This window comes from Ranitomeya variabilis, chromosome 2 (genome assembly GCF_051348905.1).
Source record: "Ranitomeya variabilis isolate aRanVar5 chromosome 2, aRanVar5.hap1, whole genome shotgun sequence".
In the NCBI taxonomy this organism is placed as follows: domain Eukaryota; kingdom Metazoa; phylum Chordata; class Amphibia; order Anura; family Dendrobatidae; genus Ranitomeya; species Ranitomeya variabilis.
Window position 1 is genome coordinate 64,654,726 of NC_135233.1, and position 19,970 is coordinate 64,674,695.

A 19,970-nucleotide genomic window follows, 5' to 3' on the forward strand; every position below is an offset into this window, starting at 1 on the left:
CAGAGATGCCAGAAATCAGACCCTCGCCCACCGATCTGCAGCGGATCAGCCATTTCCCAATACATTTCGTCCTTCACCATTACTAGAGCTGATCGTTCCCAGTAAATACAACTCACTATCAACGACCAACATCCTACTGAAAGCTATCAGTAGTTTATAATCTGTCGCTAGGCAGCATCTGAGAATCATCACACAATCTGACCACGGCTGTCAACGACTCCGATCGGTCACCGACCTCCAGCGACCAATCACCGTGTGTGCACCGCCTGTCACTAGCTCCAACGCAGAAGAGAGAGAGGCTACTTTGCATAAAACATTACTATTGGCTAAAGCTTAGGGGTGTGTCGTGGTTTAAAGTTTCGATTTGGTTACAAGGGACAGCGGTAATAACACATCAGCACCGCCTATTTTGCGTAGGTCACCTGACACAATTTCATCCAATCCTAGCGTACGGCTTGTCCGGCACGTACACGCCTGCGCCATTTTGTCGTAGCTTGTTTGGGTGGTGACTCCAAGAAGATGTCCGGTGTAGTGGAGACACACTGGTGAAGAGTGATAAAGCTGCGGGGGAGGGGGCGCCGAGTGATGTCAGCGGGTGTCGGAAGTGCTGCAGTCGGTTGCAGGGCGGCCGGCCCCTCCATAGCTGCAGGTATCAGGTGCGTATCAGCGGCTCAGCCTCCCCCACCTGCATGTGTAGCATAGAGCTGCTGGTTACCTGCAGGACAGTCCTCCTCCTGCCAGAAGTGTCTGCACAAGGCTTGCACGTCCCTATGTGTTTGCATTATTGCACCGTGATTCTGGTACTTGTAGTACTTTTTGCACTGGTACATAACTCGACATACTCAGTAAAAGCCTTCACTGGAGATTGCTGCCCCCTCTGTGGCTGTTATCTGGTATTGCAGCTCTGCTCCATTCACAGCATTGGAGTCAAGCTGCAATACCAGAGTCAGCCTGTGGGCAGGAGTGGCGCTGTTTTTCCTCATGCTTTGAAATCCCATCTGTTCCTGGGAAAGCTGTGTGACAGACGTGGCCTCCATTACAGCTCGCATCTAGGTGTCGCAGTCCTGCTTGTCCAGAACACTGAATGGCACGCGGTCTGATTATTGGGGGCGTGAGACTGAGGTGACCCCCATGTCCAGAGGCGACTGATAGCATTGTTGGGGGTGTTTTACTACATTACGGGGCACAGGGAACACTCGATGACTGGATACACAGCAGGGCGACCCAGTGACTAATATTTAAGGGTATATTTCTACTTTTTGGATAATTGCCCTTTAAGCACTGGTCGCAGTATTCAGCCCCCACGTCTCGCATGTCATCATGATGAAGGTCAGGGCATGACGCTGCATCTGCCAAGAGCCGGGCATCGCGCTGACAGATCTGTTACTTTCCTAAAATAAACTCGCACTTTGATGCCTCAGCCGTGTTAAACTCCTCCACCCCTGCTCCGAAGGGAGAGCGTCACGTCCCCCAGTCACCGACCGTGGTGTCATGTGGCCATACATATTAGATCGCTGCCCGAGCTTCTGCGGCTGCCCCTTCTCCCATACACACGCACACTCGCCTCCACTGAGCATCCATGTGAAGTAGGCAATAAGGCAGTGCTGGCCTCTTATCTGCTGTAAGGACAAGTGATTGGGCATGTTGACGATCCAGCAGCCCCATCCTCCTTTCCTCCAACATCTGTTGGAGAGCAGGGACCCCACAGACACATTGGGTGGGTGATGGCTCTTAGGCCTCATTCAGACGTCTGAGTTGCATGGGTGTGTTCTGTGTTTTTTATTAAAAATCTATTTGTACCCATTAAAATTCACACTTCCAGTCACACGTCTTTTTTTTTTTTTTTGTGTGGCATCACTGATTAAAAGTGCCAATACAAGTCTATGGGTCCATGACCATCATGGATGGCAGATAGATGCATGAGTGAGTGGTCCGTGATTAACACTGCAATGAATGGGAGAAGCTGTGTCATTTATTTATCTATGTGAAAACCACCGAGCAAACACGGACGCTCTGATCCAAAACACTGATGACACCGGTGCAGTTTGTATGTGTCTGTGAGAATCCCTGACGTCTGATTGGGGCACTGAGTATAAGCTGCGGCCCAATATGTCCCCTTTGTTATATAAAAAAAAAAAAAAAGACAGGCCCATAGTTTCATTGACCTTTACACACGGATCCGTGTGTCTGATCAGTGAGTCTCAGAGAAGGTTAATTCACAAGCATCGGGCAGGTTGGGAACACTGTTAACCTGTGGATTAACCCCGTATCTGCAGGTTAATAGTATTCTTTCACATGACTCGTTCCTTTAAGTTGTTGGGCAGTCCCTATAGGTTTGTTTGTCTATGGCCATCCTATATCCGCCTATGAGATGGTCGGTCTGCCGTCGTTGGCCCATCTGACTCGTTCATACATCGGAGTTGTTCATATTTTTCAACAGAGAGCGGAGATGGCGCTTGCCACACATTCCTGGCGGCAGCTTATCTCCCCTGAAAACAAAAGAATCGGGCATGGATTGTCCTACTGGAGAAGTCAGGAGGTCCCATGCACATCAGATGATGGTCTGGTCCCACCAAAATTGGTGTTTGTCCTACTTCCATCTATATGGGGGGCTTGAAAATTGTTGGGTCCGGACTACTGCCCCTATCAACCGTACAAGAATAGGGGTTACCATTGTGTGCTTCCATGCTTAGTAAATACTAATATCCTTTATGAAGCCATCTTTGCTTCTGTTGCTCCAGTTTAGAGAACGACTCCATCTGAACAGTGCTCTTGGCTAAGGATGTATACCCAATAAGTGTAGTATTTACTATTTAACGGCCTTTGGCTCGATATCAGCCCAGAGTGAGTTGATGGATGAACGATCTGTAGGACGATCGATCTTGTGTAAGCCTAGATAGGTCCAACAGGGTCTTCTCCACCATTATATTGATAGTATAAAGCCATTGAATTGCTGGTCTTCCTCTTCGCCTTGTTCTTTCTATTCTTCCAACCATGATGTCCTTCTCCAGTGATTGCTCTTTTCGTTATGATGTGTCCAAAGTTATCAGCTCATTATATTTTAGGGGTCTTTGCCGACAGTGATCCAGTGTGTCCAACCAGAGATGGAGGCTGCATTGTCAGGTTCCTTAGTATGACGTTTTATTGTAGTGGTGCTTCCAAATTTTCATTGATTTCCATAAGAAAAAGTGGACTTTTTACTGAAATCACAGGGGGACGTAAGTTTTTTTTTTTTTTTCTAGAAGTCTCCTCTCAGCTGCTTGAGATTTTGCCTTAATCTGAGCAGTAAAGGTGACTGAGTAATGTGACCTTCACTCTATAGGAACGAGGACAGGACCTTGAGCTTTGTCCTACCTGATTATTGAAAAGTTGGCTGGTGTTAATTCAATGCTGGTCTCATGGGTGGTCACCCAGCTTTCCCACTGTTGGCAGATTTGCCATTCAGGACTCCAGGAAAGCTGCAGTCTGTTCAGGATCTGCCGTGTTGGCTGTACTGGTGGTCACCCAGCTTCTCCTGCAGCACTTGAGGTCGTGTGAAGGACGCTTGGTGGCTGTGGGATCCATGGTGGATGTGTGCTCGGCACTGTAGCTGTGTAGGAAGCCTCGGTGGCCTCCTCTGGCATGTGTGAGCCTGTGGTTGGCTGGTTGGCGGTGGGTGGCAGTCAGCAGGCGGGGTAGAGTCCCCTCTTTACACTGGGATGTACTGGCCTCCCTGTGTACTGATCAGATGTAATGGAGGCTGGTGTGTGCCATCAGTGTGGTGCAGTGGTGGTGTGCAGGACGTGCGTGTCCTCTGGTGGGCTGCACAGTACCCCGAGCATACATTACTCATAGGAGGAGGAGGGGGGCAGGACGTGCACTGTATGTCTATGGTCCTCTGGGCTGTCACATGTCAGGCACTCCCACTCCCATTGATGAAATGTGCATGTCGAGTGCTCAGCCCGCTCAGTGCATCATCACAGGAGCTGCGCCTCACACACGGAGGGGGCACTAGTGCCAGTGAACTTTCCCTGCCTGCACCCCATCTGTGGGGGAGGAGGACATCCCCCCCACTCTACAGGAATTTGTTTGCGTCGCCTCCTCCTTGGAAGCCAATATTGATGCCTGCTGATTGATGCTACTTCCTAATTGACTCAAGTGTCGCCCGTCTACGTTAGCCCTAACAGTGACCGTACATTGCCCAAGATCTTTACCACCATGTCTTCTCTGGCAAGTGGTAAGTGCACTCTGTAGTCACCTTCTAGGTAAGTGCTGCCTTGTGGTAGCTGAGGGGTTAACGGAATCTGCCTATGTGTATAGGCGCGGGATTACTGTGCTGGGGTCATTGGGAAAGGATAAGGCAGCGAGATGTGACAGCGGCTTGTTTGCTGGGCTCCTTGCATGGGGTTTAATAATGGATTTGGTTGGAGCCATTAACCCGTCATAGTGCGGAGCTGTGGACGTGGTCTGGGGCTCTGCTCCCCAGCTTGTGATATGGCAGGAGCTAGTCCTCGGGATGTGGAGGTCAGAGCTGGAGCGCTGGTGACTGCTGCATTGCTGCAACTGTGGGATCCATGCATGTCTGCCTGCCCACTGCCCGCTCTGCCTGCCCACCGCCCCGTGTGTCCCCTGGATGCCCACTGTCTGCACACCCGCTGCCCGCTCTGCCTGCCCGCTGCCTCGTGTGTCCCCTGGATGCCCACTGTCTGCACACCCGCTGCCCGCTCTGCCTGCCCGCTGCCTCGTGTGTCCCCTGGATGCCCACTGTCTGCACACCCCCGCTGCCTGCCCGCCGCCCCGTGCGTCCCCTGGATGCCCACTGTCTGCACACCCACTGTCTGCACACCCGCTGCCTGCCCGCCGCCCCGTGCGTCCCCTGGATACCCACTGTCTGCCATGGGCGTCTGTACCTGGATATTATAACCTTATGATTCCAATAGATTCCTATGAAAATGGGTTTAATGTCTTACTTATGAGGTAAGGGATGTGTATATATTATGTATGTATCCTCGTTGGTAGATTAATTATAGCTGTGAATATATGATTACATGCCAGAAGCTGTGAAGTCAGGTGAGCCGGACATGTATCTACCGTATGTGCAGATCGTCCCTGTAGTAACTCCATGACACTGAGACAGATTGCGCTTTATCCATATTTCTGCTTACAGCAATCTCCCCTGGTGTCCAGTACAATGGTCGCCTCTTAGGTTCCTGGGGCTTGGATAACTTCGGGAACTTCTGTAGTTCCTGAAAGCATTCTCCATTCACTTTTATAATATACCATGAGAGGACACCCCTGAGAGGAGACCCCCACTGATTTCCAGAGTAGAAGCGCCACCAGCACTCGTACTGAATATGCTTCTGCACTAATTGAGGATTTGTTAATCAGTGAACGCTGACGCCTCTCTTCATTTTGGTGCCGCTATGTTGGCACACTAGGTATGGCATCTTTAAAATCCTTGCTATGTAGGTTCTTGTGTACATACGACGACTTAGACCAGCCTCATGGCTGCCGGCGAGTCCTCCTGACCTTCCCCCATAGCTGTGCACGTCTGAGCCAAAGGTTCTATGACATCTGTATGATGAACAAATAGATCACGCATGCTGAAATTCAATATGCCTGACCCCTTATTCCCAAAAGCCAGTAGACCCCCTGTGCACACTTGATTGGTCCCACGGAAATTTGCCTTCATAGCATCAGAAAATGACATAAGTGCCAGATTCTTGGCTTGGTAGACACAGCAGAGCTGCTGGACCCCATCGGGTATATCGGAGTTGTTGGGGATTCTGTTGTGGCCGCCTTCATTTTAGGCTACTTTCACACTAGCGTTAACTGCATTACGTCGCAAATCCGTTTTTTTGCCGAAAAAACGGATGCGTCAAAAAAGTGAAAAACGTATGCAACGCATACAGCATTTCGACGGATCCGTCGCAAATCCGTTAAACGTTTCCGTCGAAAATACTGGATGCGTTGCATACGTTGCATCCGTTTTTACCATCCGTTGCATCCGTTTTTACGACTGATCCGTTTTTAAAAGGGAGGCTCCCAAATTTGATTGGCTACTGGAAAATATGGAAAACTATATAGTTACTGTTTTTACAGCCCATCTTTGAGGGTTTTAGTTTTGTGGCAGCGATGGAAGGTGTTCTTGTGAGCATTGCTAGTTTGGTTACCGACATTATCTTTGAGACGAATCGCCTGGATATCATAGTGCGGGAGAAGGAGGCGGCAGCGGAAAGGCGTAGGATGCTTCTGCAGCAACGGAGACGGAGGCGACTCTGGATACATCCGATTAATGAACTACGGATGATGATAAAGGGATCCAAACCCTAACCCTACCCCTAACCTCACCCCTAACCGTTTAATGAACATTTTCTGACAGTCATAGTGCCACGTATTTCAGTGCCACGTATTTCAGTGCCACGTATTTCAGTGCCACGTATTTCAGTGCCACGTATTTCAGTGCCACGTATTTCAGTGCCACGTATATAAGTGCCATGTATATAAGTGCCACGTATAACCACGTAGTTATAGTATTTATAGTACGTGGCACTGAAATACGTGGCACTTATATACGTGGCACTTAAATACGTGGCTGGCTGGGGTCTTGTGGCTGGCAGTCTTCTCTCTGGGTCTTGCTGGCATATGTGGGGTTGAAGGCCCAGGCCAGGTTTATATAGATTTGGGGGTGTCTGGCCAATTGGCAACAAAATCCAGCTTCTGAGCATGCTCAGTGCAAAAAAACGTATTGCAGCGCTGCATTGCATCGTACGACGTGTCCCGACGCATCCGTCGCTCATAGGCTTCCATTGTAGCCAACGACGTATGCCACAGGATGCGTCGCGACACGTTTTTTAGGCGGAGACAAAAAACGTTACAAGCAACGTTTTTTGCCGACGACGTGTGGCCAAATTTCGACGCATCCGTCGTAAAACGGACACGACGTATGCCAATCCGTCGCAATACGTCGCCAATACAAGTCTATGGGGAAAAAACGCATCCAGCAAAAACTTTTGCTGGATGCGTTTTTTCTGAAAAAAGACGTTTTGAGACGTAATGCAGTTAACGCTAGTGTGAAAGTAGCCTTACTTACACTCTGTGCTATTAGCTCTGGTATTTTTCTGGGATCTGTGACTGAGGCTCAAAATGAAGTCTCCAACACAAATGTGAACAGTGATTAATGTGTATGGCCACTGAAAGCTGTCCTATCACTCTGCCCAGATCCTCGCTGATATTGGTGCTTGTGGCATGTCTCTGCATTGTGATGTATTGACACAGGGGGGTCTATCTAATCTCATACATGGTCCCTGGGGGATGGTTATGTGTTTTTTTATTTTTTTTTGTTTGTACCCTGTAGCCTTTTCCATTAGGCAATAAACTGTTAATACTGCAATTTTTTTATGTAGAAATCTGCTAGCGTTTCGTTGCCCAACATAAGCCTCTTAGTAACCCAGAATATCAGGATTATTTATCAGTTTTTCAAAAGCAAAACTCTGGGGAAAAGAAATTAACCAGGCTAAAATGTGCAGGACAATCCAATTCTCTCACCATCAGTGGGATTTTCCGGGATGAAATGAAACGAATGACTTTATTGTCATCTGTGGCTTTGTCAGCTGTCCATACTAATAAGCCACTTATTTTTAAAAGCCCTGACCAAAATAATGTCGAGGCCATGGAAAAAATGGATGACGGCGTGATGAATGGCCGTATGGGTCCATCAGCCAGAGAGCTACTGTTTCTCACTGGCTGAGGAGGAGGCCCTCAACCTCCTCTCTGGCATCCATATACTCTAAGAAGTGTATGGATAGGGGTCATCAGAGAGATTAATCATTTGGATCTATTAAGCTTGGAACTGATCTAACCCCCCCTCCCCCCAAAAAAACAAAACAAACAAACAACCCCAAACAATATACTGGCAACCCAAACAATACATTTTTGCAACTGGGCTTTATTAAAGCTTATGCACCATTTGGCTTTCTCAGGTTGTTTCCCTGCACGCCGTGGACCCCAGAATAAGTCAACAGAGAGCTAGTCTGCCTCTAATATCTGTTCATTTTTCCTGACCTCCAGTCTGCAGTTCTAAGACCACATCAAAGTTCAGATCAACTTTTATGCGGTCTTTCGTCATAAATGAGCTGAAGCAGTGCAGAAAAAGATGGGTGAAAGCACTGCAAAGTCGTCTGCCAAAGCGAGCTCACGGACTGATTCTTCGCAGGCACTGTGCAGGGAGCTGCAACCACTCGTTGTGAATTGGGCAGGAGAAATGGAGCGGACGCTCGTGACATCCGGAGATCTTGGCGTAAAACACTACAGGCCTCCATACTCATTAGATTACAGTTGGCAGAATATCTGTGTCTGGGGCCTATTGATGGAGGAGATAAAGATCGGACAGTTGGTGTTCCAAAAATGTATTACTTTTGTCCTGTGACTGGCAGCGGCCTACTTCTCTCTCACCATAGAGAACACTTGGATGAGCGGAGTGTGGTCTTGTATCTGGCTTTTGGGCCCCTCGAGATCAAACATTTCGTACTTTAAGCCATATCACATTAACATCCTATTAACGTTGTGACAAAACCCCTATTATCTCCATGGTGGGATTACAGACTTTAGAAACCTGCTAGATGAATCGGTGAACCAGAACCACAGTGTTAGTGCTCAACCACAGGAGAACTTCATAGACGACAACGGAAGAACACATTTTCCGCTGGTTTCCATTTCAATGTGCATTATATTCCTGGTTCGTATGACTGGACCTACAGTCTTGAGTAAAGATATCCCCCTTTATGTGCACAGCACCTATGCAGACTTGTGCCTCCTTGGTTATGGACTACAAATAAACCTAGTTTTTGGCCTCCTCTTGCGGTCCCTGGCTGCTGTGGATTGATATGCTCTAGTCTTAGCACCACAGGACCTGTCTGATCAGCAGGAAGGGATTAATAATTCTCTGGTAGGAGTTTTATCCTTCCTGTAAAGTTTAGTGAGAATAATCAAGGTTCAGATCAATGTCTTTTGGCTTCTGGCCCAGGAAAAACCTTCTTTCAAAAGTGCTGAGATACACAGCACTTGTTTGCGGGCAGCACAGGACGCTTGTACGGCTGTATATTATCCTTTGCCCTCATGGGTTACTATAAGCCTCTCCACTCCCTGATAAGACTGTATATTTTCAGGGAAAAAAAAATACCCCTGTGTAAGACCACTTTCTGAAAAAACGTATCGCCCGTCCTGTATATACACCCCAATGTTAAGGCGGGTCACTGGTCCCCTGCCCCAAACTAATGGCCTATGATGCTGATAGTTTTGGTCATGAGACCTGCGGCCAGTCCGAGCATTGGGGTCCAGATACTGGATGTCTAATGCACTCATCTGACAGCGGTCTTACATGGGCTATGTCTTATGGCTACAAAGGGCTTATATGAACCCAACTTTTAAGGGGTTTTCCGAGAGTCACCATTTTTCATTTATCCACAGGGTAGGTGATAAATGTCTCCCAATCTGGGACCCCACCGATCATGAGGACTGGAGTTTTGTGCCCTTTATCCCTCCTCACCACTATGGCTTGGCATAGAGGGCAGGTAACAATGTTCCCTGGTGCTCCATTGTTATGTCTACGGGGCTGATGGGCACAGCCGAGGAGCGCTTGGGTGTTCCCATCAGTTCCATGGACCACTGGATGGAGCGATGGAGGGGGGATGCACTTGACCACCGCTCTGCAAACTTTTGTCTGCTTGCAATAACTGGGCATGGAGCATAGACTCATCCTCATTCCTTTTCTAGCTTTGTATAACTAATATAACCCCTTATTGGATATGGCCACCTTGTGGCTGTAGACCCTGAGGCATTACATTCAGTTTGTTCTACTGGCCAGTAGCCTTAGTAATGCATCTAGTGGGGAGAATAATCCCATAGTCTGGCATGCGATTGTACATACCATGATCTGTGACCTATGAATTGAGAAAAAAAATTTTTGGCCATGGGCGTGTACAGCAAGTGATATAATACACACAACACTAAACCGTCACGTGCCCATGTGCATGATGATCTAACCACTTCACTAGTCATAAAAAGTGACCTATGTGCGACCTACCCAAATATATATTTATCTTAATATGTATTCTTTAGCGACCTTTTCCTTAGTTGGTAAATGCCGCAGCTTAAAAATACATTTGCATGAAGCCAGGGCGGCCCGTGTAACAAATGTTCCTGCGACCTCTGGTATTTCTAGAGGAGGAATAGTGTTACAGGGTAAAGGTACAATATGTCCCTGCGGGGATTTCACATTGTAGTTTAGGCTGTGAATCGTCACTGCGGGGCTGATCTGTCCGGTGTCTTCCCACAGCTAGACTAGTCCTCTCCATATCTTACTAGTAGGTATGGATGGGGGCAGGTTCTTGATAAGAACCTTTTGTAAGGAGACTTTTATCAATGTGCCTGTTGTATCTCTGTACACATAAGGATTTGGCTTCACTTCTACTGACTTGATTTCTTATAGAAATCTAAAATTAGCAAGCATTCTCTAAAATGTAACTCCAAATGTCATGTCTCCAATTTTGGTCTTCTGTAAGAAAAAGAACGCATTGCATTATCAACTTTCTGAAGTTTTGGCTCCATGCACAAGAGCGAGCTTCAGCCAAAGTTTATAGCAGTTTTCTGAGAATCCTCGAGATTAAATATTCAGAGGGGGCAGGGAACTCTGTAGGTGTCAGGTTGAAAAGTTTGAGGCCCAGACTATATTTGGTCTCTTGGGTTTTCGCTGTACACTTCTCCACTAGAAAAGGATGGAAGGGAACTGTGGATATTGATAACACTTTGGGGTAGTCATGTAAAACATGGATGATGGAAGGCGGCCACTATCTAAAGGGGCACCACAAGGAGTCTAGGGGCTCATACTCATCACCGTGGAAAAAAAATGGTACAGAAAAGTGGTACAAGTGTCATGCAATTTTTATGTGAGTACAATACGATTTACATGCAAATGCGATCCAGTTGCAATGCGATTTTAACATTGGCATTTACATAGAGCAATTCTCTATGTAATTTACATATAATTTTCCTAAGAAATATTCGAGAGGGGTGTGTGCGCTTTGTGTGTAGTTTACTGTACATGTGTTTTTCTTTAATTTTTTTTTTAGTACATTCCTTTCAGAAAAAGACATGGAATCTCCAACATTTTATTAACCAGATGTGGGAAGATGGTTTTAGCCTGGGAAGGTATTAATACCCATGGAGCCTCCTAGGCTCATTAATATATTCTCACAGCTGTACACTTATCCTTACATGGTTATTAAAATGGGGAATTCCCCCCAAAAGAATAAAATACAATAAAAATGACATAGGATCCCCTTATAATTAATAATCAGCAAAGGCTTAGCAGACAGCTGCGGGCTGATATTAACAGCCTAGGAAGAGGCCATGGATATTGGCCCCTTCCCAGAATGAAAACATCATTTGTCAGATGCCCCAGAAAAGGCACATCTATAAGATGCACTAATTCTGGCACTTAGGTTTACTCTTCCCACTTGCCCTAATATGCTGGCAAATGGGTTGATAGTTGGGAGGGTTGAAGTAATCTTTGCATTGTCGGGTGACATCAAGCCCAGAGGTTAGCAGTGGAGAGGAATAAAGTCCTGTTAATTGAAATAATGACACAAACGCCTTTTTAATGAATCTACATTTACCAAAAACACGTATACTCACATCAACACCCAATCCACTGAAGCCAATGTCTCCTGTAACAGAATTTAAAATAAGACGTCTCCATATAGTCCAGACGTTTGAATATTATGTGATGTAATTGCACATTTCCCCCTTACATCCCTTTTATATTTACATCTGTGGTTAGCAGGTGACCAGGTTTTTATCCTGAAATGAGTCTATGATGAGACCTCTCGTCTCTCCTTCATAATACCCTGTAGCTTGGGCTAAGGAGAAGTGATAAAAACAAAGTCTCTACGTAATGTGTGTGTTTTTTATTTTTTTTATAAATTTTACTGACATCAGGTGGCATCTTAAAACTATCTCTGCTCGGTTACTATGGGAATATATGTCTAATGAGCTGTAATTAAGCCAGAATGAAGGGGGAAAATATATTTTAGTTTGCAACAAATAAAATCAACACAGTGAAGGTGTGAATCTCTTCTCGGTAACATGTCGCCTTAAAAGTTTTTAATTAGAGTGCCGAAAAGTATCTCTGCGAACAGGATCCCTCATTAGCAAATCTGCAATTAAAATGATCAACAGTTTACAGGAAAAGACAAGATTTCCTTTAGTTGCAGGGTAACAAAATGAGTTCCAGTCGCACCTTCGGAGGTAGTTGAGAACTTGTGGAGCGGTCGCACCAGCCCTCATTAGCGTTAAATGCAAGCAAAAAAAAAAAATAGAAAAATTCCTAATAAGTTCCGCGTGTAATGCTCGCTAAGACTTGTTTAAAGCCCTGTCCACATTCATTGCATTTGTCATGTTGGAACATGTTAAAATTTTGGAAGGAAAGCTGCTGAAATGCAAAAAGGGAATGTTCACCTGGAGTATTTTTGTTGATATTTTGGAGTGGAGACTGAGCGGAAACGCAAAGTGTGGACGATTTTAAAGTGTTTTGTGGACGATTTTAAAGTGTTTTGTGGACGATTTTAAAGTGTTTTGTGGACGATTTTAAAGTGTTTGCTCAACTTCCTAAACAAAAAGTGTGCACATACCCTTACAGGTCACTTTATTTCTTTACCATCTATTGTAACAAGTTTAATCTGTATGAATTTATAGCTACTTTTTCTGTTTGCATTGTCTAATGATCATAAATTGCTAAAATTGCGTGTAAAAATGAGCAATTTCGCAAAAAAAAGTATAGCTAAAATTCTTCTCAATAAGAGGTTTTTAGTTGTTTACTGCTTGTTGTCTAGGTTACCAGCCACCTCTGCAGTCTGTCAGCAGTAGCTGGTCTCCTTGACAGCGTATCCAGCGCTTACAAGCTCTTTGCTATACAACTTGCAACTGGTTCTTTGAGATCTTTTTAAATGGAAAACCGGATGGTTATTCATGGAATGATTGTCTGAAGCCCCCTGACAATCCTCTGTCCGGTGGGGTAACGGAGGTGATTTCCCTTCCTTTCTGCCTCATTTAAATCCCCCCCCCCCTCTTACAGGATGTCGGTGTACCTTGAAACTGAGGCGTACAATTAGGGGTTGTTGTAAAACTACAACTCCCAGCATATCCTGACAATGCTGGAAGTTGGCAATCTCCTGCTGTTGTGAAATTACAAGTTTGAGATTGTTGCTTTAGTTTCCAACAGATTTAAAAAAAAAAAAAAAAAGTCTCTCAAAATATATTAATACTAAGATGTTTTGAGAAATCAGACCATATGTCTGCCCATCTGTCTATAGCTATTGAAGCTGCGATCAGCCACTTAATTTATGGGGACAGGAGAAATCTTCATTGTGCAAATTACTGACACTTCTACATCTCCTCCTTGGATTGTCAAGACAACCCTTGGTTCAGAGGTGTGTGTGTGTGTGTGTCTAGATTATACGTGTGACATACATATAAATATCAACAGTCCAAACGATAGCCAGCAGTCACGTCTTAAAAGAATTGCTTTATTGATCCAGTAATATAAAAGGCACAAAAAATGGTTGAACACAATAGCACAACAAGTTTCAGACCTGCATGGACCTTGACAAAGAACCATGCAGGTCTGAAACATGTTGCCTGAGAGCACAGCTGTAAAAAAATATATAATACATTGGGTACAGTAGTACAATGCTGGATGTGCTGTAAATGTTTTCATAATTTAGGAAAGTTATGAAATATCCTATAAATGTCTCTTCTGTCCCTTATCTAAGGATCTCTGCTTTTAGTTGAGATGAATCTGTGCTGCACTTTATGTCCATGCTCAGTAGTGACCAGTGCTGTGGGGTTGTAGATGAGATGAATCTGTGCTGCACTTTATGTCCATGCTCAGTAGTGACCAGTGCTGTGGGGTTGTAGATGAGATGAATCTGTGCTGCACTTTATGTACAGGCTCCGTAGTGACCAGTGCTGTGGGGTCGGAGTTGAGATGAATCTGTGCTGCACTTTATGTACATGCTCAGTAGTGACCAGTGCTGTGGGGTCATAGTTGAGATGAATATCTGCTTCCCTTCATGCCCATGCTTCGTGGTGAGGCAGTGCTGTGAGGTCGAAGGTTTGGCTTCCTCACTCTATAGCCCCGCTTGAGAGCGCAGTGGAAATTTCTTTACTGCCTGTTTAACTTCTGTGCTGTTGTGTTCAATCATTTTTTTTTTTGTGTGCCTTTTTATACTATTGGATCAGTAAAGCAATTCCTCGAAGATGATGTTAGTGCCCTTTATCGTTTTGGAGGCGGCACATCAAAAATGTATTATTAATTTTTTTTTTTCATTATTACTCTGTCTGGATGGTTTAGTATGTACTAGAGAGGATTTGCACTCTAATGTCTTTAAAGGTGCCACTCTATTTTTATGCAGAAGAAAAAAAGCCTACTAATTGTTTTGTCCGGCGTGTTAACCTTTTCGTTCTGTCCTTCCCCATGGAGACATCTCGGGGCTTTGGAGGTGACCCTGATGTATGTGTGACCTTGGCAGCGCGGATTCTTGGCTCGCAGCTTTGTGTCCCGGATAGCGAGCATATAGCGCTGATGATCTGATGTCACTGTATCTATACTGATTACAGTAATCTGGATGACGCTATGGATTTAGGATGCATGATGGGATAACTCGCAGTTTGTGCGGCCAATTTTCTTCAGCTTTTTTTTTTTTACATGTGCATAATTTTACATAAGAAATGGTGTCTGCAGATGGAGAATATTATATTTGGAAATCAGCAAGCGAATATTAGTGACATTTTTTTGTTTTATTAGTTTATAAAAAATTCCCCCTGCCCTGTTCACACTTGAGCTGTGACTTCCATTCCTCACCTCCATGTTATGAAGGATCCAATTTCAAATGTATCCGTCTGACTTTAAGCTAAGCAGGCGTTCTCAGGAATACCTGTACAGATTGTTCTGTGGCCCCTATCGAGGCGAAGAGCTAATGTGAACAGAGCCTTAGGCATTTTTCTCTTTCTAGAAACTTGGCAGATCCATTTAGGGCTTGTGCACACATTGCAGATTTGGTGCTGTTTTTTTGCTTTGTTTTTTTTTTGCCATGCCGATTTGCTAGCAAAACAATCCTGATGCCAGCAAAGTGAATGAGAAACCTGACTTGTCACACGCTGCAGATTTGGTGCAGAAAATCATCTGCACGTCAATTCTGTGTTTTTGCCCTGTGGTTCTCGCAATTGACTTCACTCAAATCCGTCAAAACGCACCAAAAACGCGCTTTCTTGCAGCTGCAGTTTTACTTCCAAGACACGCAGAAATGGTGCAGAAATTCATGCATCCATTTACTCAGTGTGCACAAAACCTTAAGGGCTCATTCCCATTCTTGTGTTTCGGGTACAAGTTCTGTGTATTCTTTTCACATGTGTATCTCATCCTTGTTAAAGATTAAACTCCCCCATTCATGTCTATGGGTCGGACTGCACATTGATTGCGTCCTAGTCCTAGAAAGTAAACAGCGTTTTGTTTTTTTGTTTGCTTTAATATGAGAAAAAGTAATGAAATGTAAAAACTGACACTGACCAAACTAGTGAAAATCTGATCTACAACACTGATGGGGATTTTTTTTTTGTGCCTAATGGCTCTCAAACACAGCCCAAGCATCACATTTTTATTTTATTTTTTTATTCGATTTGCTTTCTTTTCTTATTAAAGGGAATCAGTCAGCAATTTTTGCTAAGTAATCTGACAACAGCACATAGTAGGGGCTGAGACCCTGATTCCAGTGATGTCACAAGGGGCGGCAGTTATGCTCCGATCAGTTTTCTCAGCTGCAGATCTATCAGAGCTCAGTTGTTGATCTGTATATAACCCGCTCACACCATTTTCTATGTACATTGAGCTGAATTCCTGTCTTTCCCAGTGTGTTTTCCTGCTACAGGCTTCCACGCCTGGCTTCACTCACTTGTGGACTTTTCCTTCGAGGGCATACAGCTAGCGACATGCAGGATATACGGATGGTGACTTTTAGTAACTGTATAACTTTGGGGAATTTCTGAGCGATCCTACTGACACAATGGCCCCTACTATGTGAGGTTCTTCCTTGGATTTCTGGTTTACGGCAGCAGTTTATTTTCTCACTGCATGTATAATCCAACTATTTGGCCTTTCTCCTATCTCCAGTCCTGTGTAGGACTAAGGGGCTATTTATGAGATCCTCCAAAAGTGTGTTCTGTACCACAGGAGCCTGGAACAGTCGGCTGGCGAGGAGGTGAATGGGGCGTCCTGTAGTCCTACTTGTGACAGCTCGGGGTGTAGTAACCGGTATTTTCATAGACACTCGCATGTTTCCTTTATTCTATTAATTAGAGCCACGGCCAGGAATATGTGCAGTAACAAGCTGTAAGTGTATGAGAATAAAAGAAAATTGTGAATGCCGGCACATAGAAGGGGTGCTCCGCTTTGGACAATCCATAATAGAGGAGTCCCTTAGGCTGACGACCATGATGCACGGACTGTCAGCAGGTCTCCTGACCCTATGGGCAGAGGCAGACGGCCATATAACTCGAGCAAGGATCGCAACGCAATGGTCAAAGTGACTGTCGGCTCTCCCAATCTGAGCGTGACTGCATGTGTCTATGCAGCTGTCGCACTCGGGTGAGGGGGGCTGCCGGCCAGTCCGAGCATTGTGGTGCGATCCTCCTCCGACATATACGGTGGTCTGACTCTTCTCTAATAGACATATAGGAGGCTGTCAAGTTCAGGCTGGAGACCTGCAACCAGTCCTTTCTCCATGGTCCGACGTCTGAATTCAGCCTTATAGTAGATGGCTCAGAGTGTTCCCCTCCTAGGACTTGCAGAGATCAGCTGTAATCTGCGGGGGGAACCTGACAGTAAGCGACTATTCACACTGGGGCGATTTCTACAGTTTGAAAGGGTCTGCTCTCAATTTTTTTTTTATAGTAACTTTGTATGGGAAAAAGATTCAGTGTTCAGGCTTTTGAACGTCTTTTCAAACTCTTTAGGCTTTGGGCAGGTCAGTTCTTCAGGCATTTTCTGCTAGGAAGATCCTCAATCCCTTATATTAGAACACTAGTCGATGTAAAGTCTAAAAAGTCACCCGGGTGTCTTTATCAGCTTCAAAAAGCAGGAGCAGTTTGTTTATTTTTGTATTTATTTTTTTTCATTGTTTAATAGATTAAAAAAAGTGTAAATGGTGCCAGTAAATGGCTAAGACCAGCACTCCAATTAAATTTTTTTTATTTTTTTTATTTTTTCTAAATGCTTGGGAGATGTCAAAAACATGCTAAGGGTCGGCACTTTAGGTTTAAAAAGTGCTGGAGAAAGGGAGCGATTCCCGAAGTGTCTTCTGCTTAGAAATGATCCTCTCAAAAAGGATGGCGTGACCATACCGTAAGTGATCAGTTTCCCTACAGCAGCACCACCACAGGAGAAATGAAGTATTGCAAGAGGATCGTACACAGTGGACCCTCCAGTAACCCAAAATTCAAAAGTAGCCCCCCGTTAGGCATGTATCAGAGGCTGCCCAGTCCACAGCAGGACGCCAGTCTCGTAGGCTGTTAGTAGCCCTGTGTCTTGCCCTTTTTGCGCCTCGGTATTTTTTGTGACTATGGAATGATCCTGTAGTGGGGGCTCGGTGCCAGCAGCGCTTGTAACTCTAAGACTCTGACATTATTCTACCACTTACAACATCAGAGAAGCATCGATAGCAGCTGTCTGGCCTTGGCTCTGTAAATATGGATGTTCTTTCATAGGATGAAAAAAGTTTTAAAAAAATGTAATATTTCTGGCACTTTAGATAATATCCAGAGGAGAGAGAAAGGGGGGAAATATTGTGCTAAAATGTACTTTATAAGTATTATTTGTATTATAAAGTAAATGCATTTGACTTTATCTGCTGCATAATGAAGCCTGCACGCTCCAGTTCTAGTAGTGCACAACGTCCACCATTGTCATCCTTGGACGGTGCGAGGAGTGAGAGGCACCAGAAGGACAATAGTTACCTTAATGGGTTGTCTAATAAATAACCTTTATGCTATGTAAATCACACAGTGACTGGTCTCCACCAATTCCAAGAGCAAATAGTCCTGAATCTTGGAAACAATGGGAGATCTAGAGAAAGCAAGGTCGTCCGTAAGGACAATGTCCCATCCTTTGTTTCAAGTATTGCCAAGTATTTGCTGCCCAGCCTTCCTCCATACTATATCTCTGTTTGGCATGTTTTTGGGGCAGGGCGATGAAGTCTGTAAACCAACTTTCCACCCTCTTGACTCCAGCTAATCCTCCTCCATAAGTGGCTCCTACGTAATAATCAGTAACTACAAAGTTCCTATAGACGATGTGGACCTGCAATTGATAGAACATACGATATATTCTGCACTTACAATTTTTCAACTTTTCCTATATATTTAGTAGATAATGCATTTTTATAGGGGCTTTCCAGCAAATCTTTTCATACTATAGTCCTGTTGGCCTCATTCCTCTGCTAGGCTTTCCATACCGGGCCCTTGGTATCTCGCTTCCGGTCTGTCGCTCAACACAGGACGGTATTGACAAAAGGGGGCTGTACACTGGAGAAGGGGGCTGTCTCAGCTAATATAAAGGATCGGTGCATTTGACTCCTCTAGCGCGGGTGGGGAGATATAGCTGTTGGTTGACGGCTCCTTAGCCGCCACCAGCTGCAGTGCGTTCCGCCTGTGGGTCTGCTTTACTGTAAAGAATACCTCCCCTGTATGGATGCTAAATGCACCTAACATATTGTATAACTGCGAGTTAACTCTTGCTTCTGGATTCTCCTTTCTCCGACATCTGAGTCTTGGCCTTAGCATTTGCACAGAATATCTGTTCTCTATTAAACTGTTGCAAAGTGAAATAAACCGTGGCTGCGTAGAAGAGCACATAACTCATCTCTTGTTACAGCTGGGCCTCTCGCCACTTCAGGGGCTTTACCGTCCTCCCCGATCCAGACCCATGTGCATTAGGCGTACATAGTGCTCCAGCAAGCACGGGGCAGCATTAGACTTCAGCCTTTCACAAGTCCTGAGGGATTTTTAATGGCTTATATCTGGACTAGATGTCGAAGATCGAGAGTGTCTCATGTGCAATGTGCTGATGATGGCGGAATATGGTGTAATTCTTTAACGAGGAATGTTGCTGAACTAGGTCTGCCGCCCGGTGCAGTTTTGTGGTTACTCAGCCGATGTTGTTCTAACTGTGGGTCGCTGCCGCTCATAGGCCTAATCTGTTGGGAAGCAATCACAAGTTTATTCTTGTGTCTGATTCTTTACGTAGATGAAAGATTACAAAGGCATTTTGTTACGAAGCAGAAGTAAAATAACATTATTCAGTGGCATGGACTTAAGTTTAGTGAACGTACGTATGTAATGTGGCTCCTCCAAGAAGAAGGACACTTCAAGAGGTGACTGCCCATTAAGTCAACGGACAAAGTCAAGTAGTGGTGTGGCAAGGCTCGTTAAGTGGGTTTTCTAATTTCAGGAAAGTGGACCCCAAACAGTGTAAAATACCTAGAAAAACAAACTGAGCAGGTACTTGCCCTTCCCTGGTCCAGTGTCACCTCATTGGGACCATTGCTGACTCCCTGACGCTGCTTTGGCCTCCGTGTTTCATCAGCTGCGGTGTTGTGACCTCAATTTCTGAGAGTGGAAAACACCTTTAAAGATCTCTATTGTGTCAGCCACTGACTCTTCGAGTTGCTGCCTTCTGTTGGTGGAACTAGAAAGCCACCTTTCTTTTTCGAGGAGATCTTATTTGCATCTCTGATCTTATGAATTTATGAGGCTACTTGCGAAAACTTGGCAGTCTCTTCAAGGAAAAACCTTACCCCATAGAGTGAGAAATTTATGACTGTTAATCAAAAGATGGTTTGTCTTATTTATTAGTTTCATCAGCTGAGGTCTCATACCAGACC

At 45.0% G+C, this 19,970-nt stretch overlaps 1 protein-coding gene across 4 annotated transcripts in view; it reads left to right on the top strand.

The window, feature by feature from the left end:
- Nucleotides 1–445: 445 nt before the first annotated feature.
- Nucleotides 446–19,970, top strand: part of UGP2 (UDP-glucose pyrophosphorylase 2) — a 72,509-nt gene continuing 52,984 nt past the window's right edge. The window contains exon 1 of one of the 4 annotated variants that reach the window (XM_077282504.1): nt 446–656. Coding sequence is in view for 2 of the 4 variants with exons in the window: in XM_077282502.1 (XP_077138617.1) it covers nt 4,198–4,216 (19 nt within the window). In the remaining 2 variants the exon portion in view is untranslated. Of the gene's footprint in view, nt 657–3,531; nt 4,217–19,970 lie in introns of those variants that run through there. The other 3 variants (XM_077282503.1, XM_077282502.1, XM_077282501.1) reach the window with 3 other exon arrangements.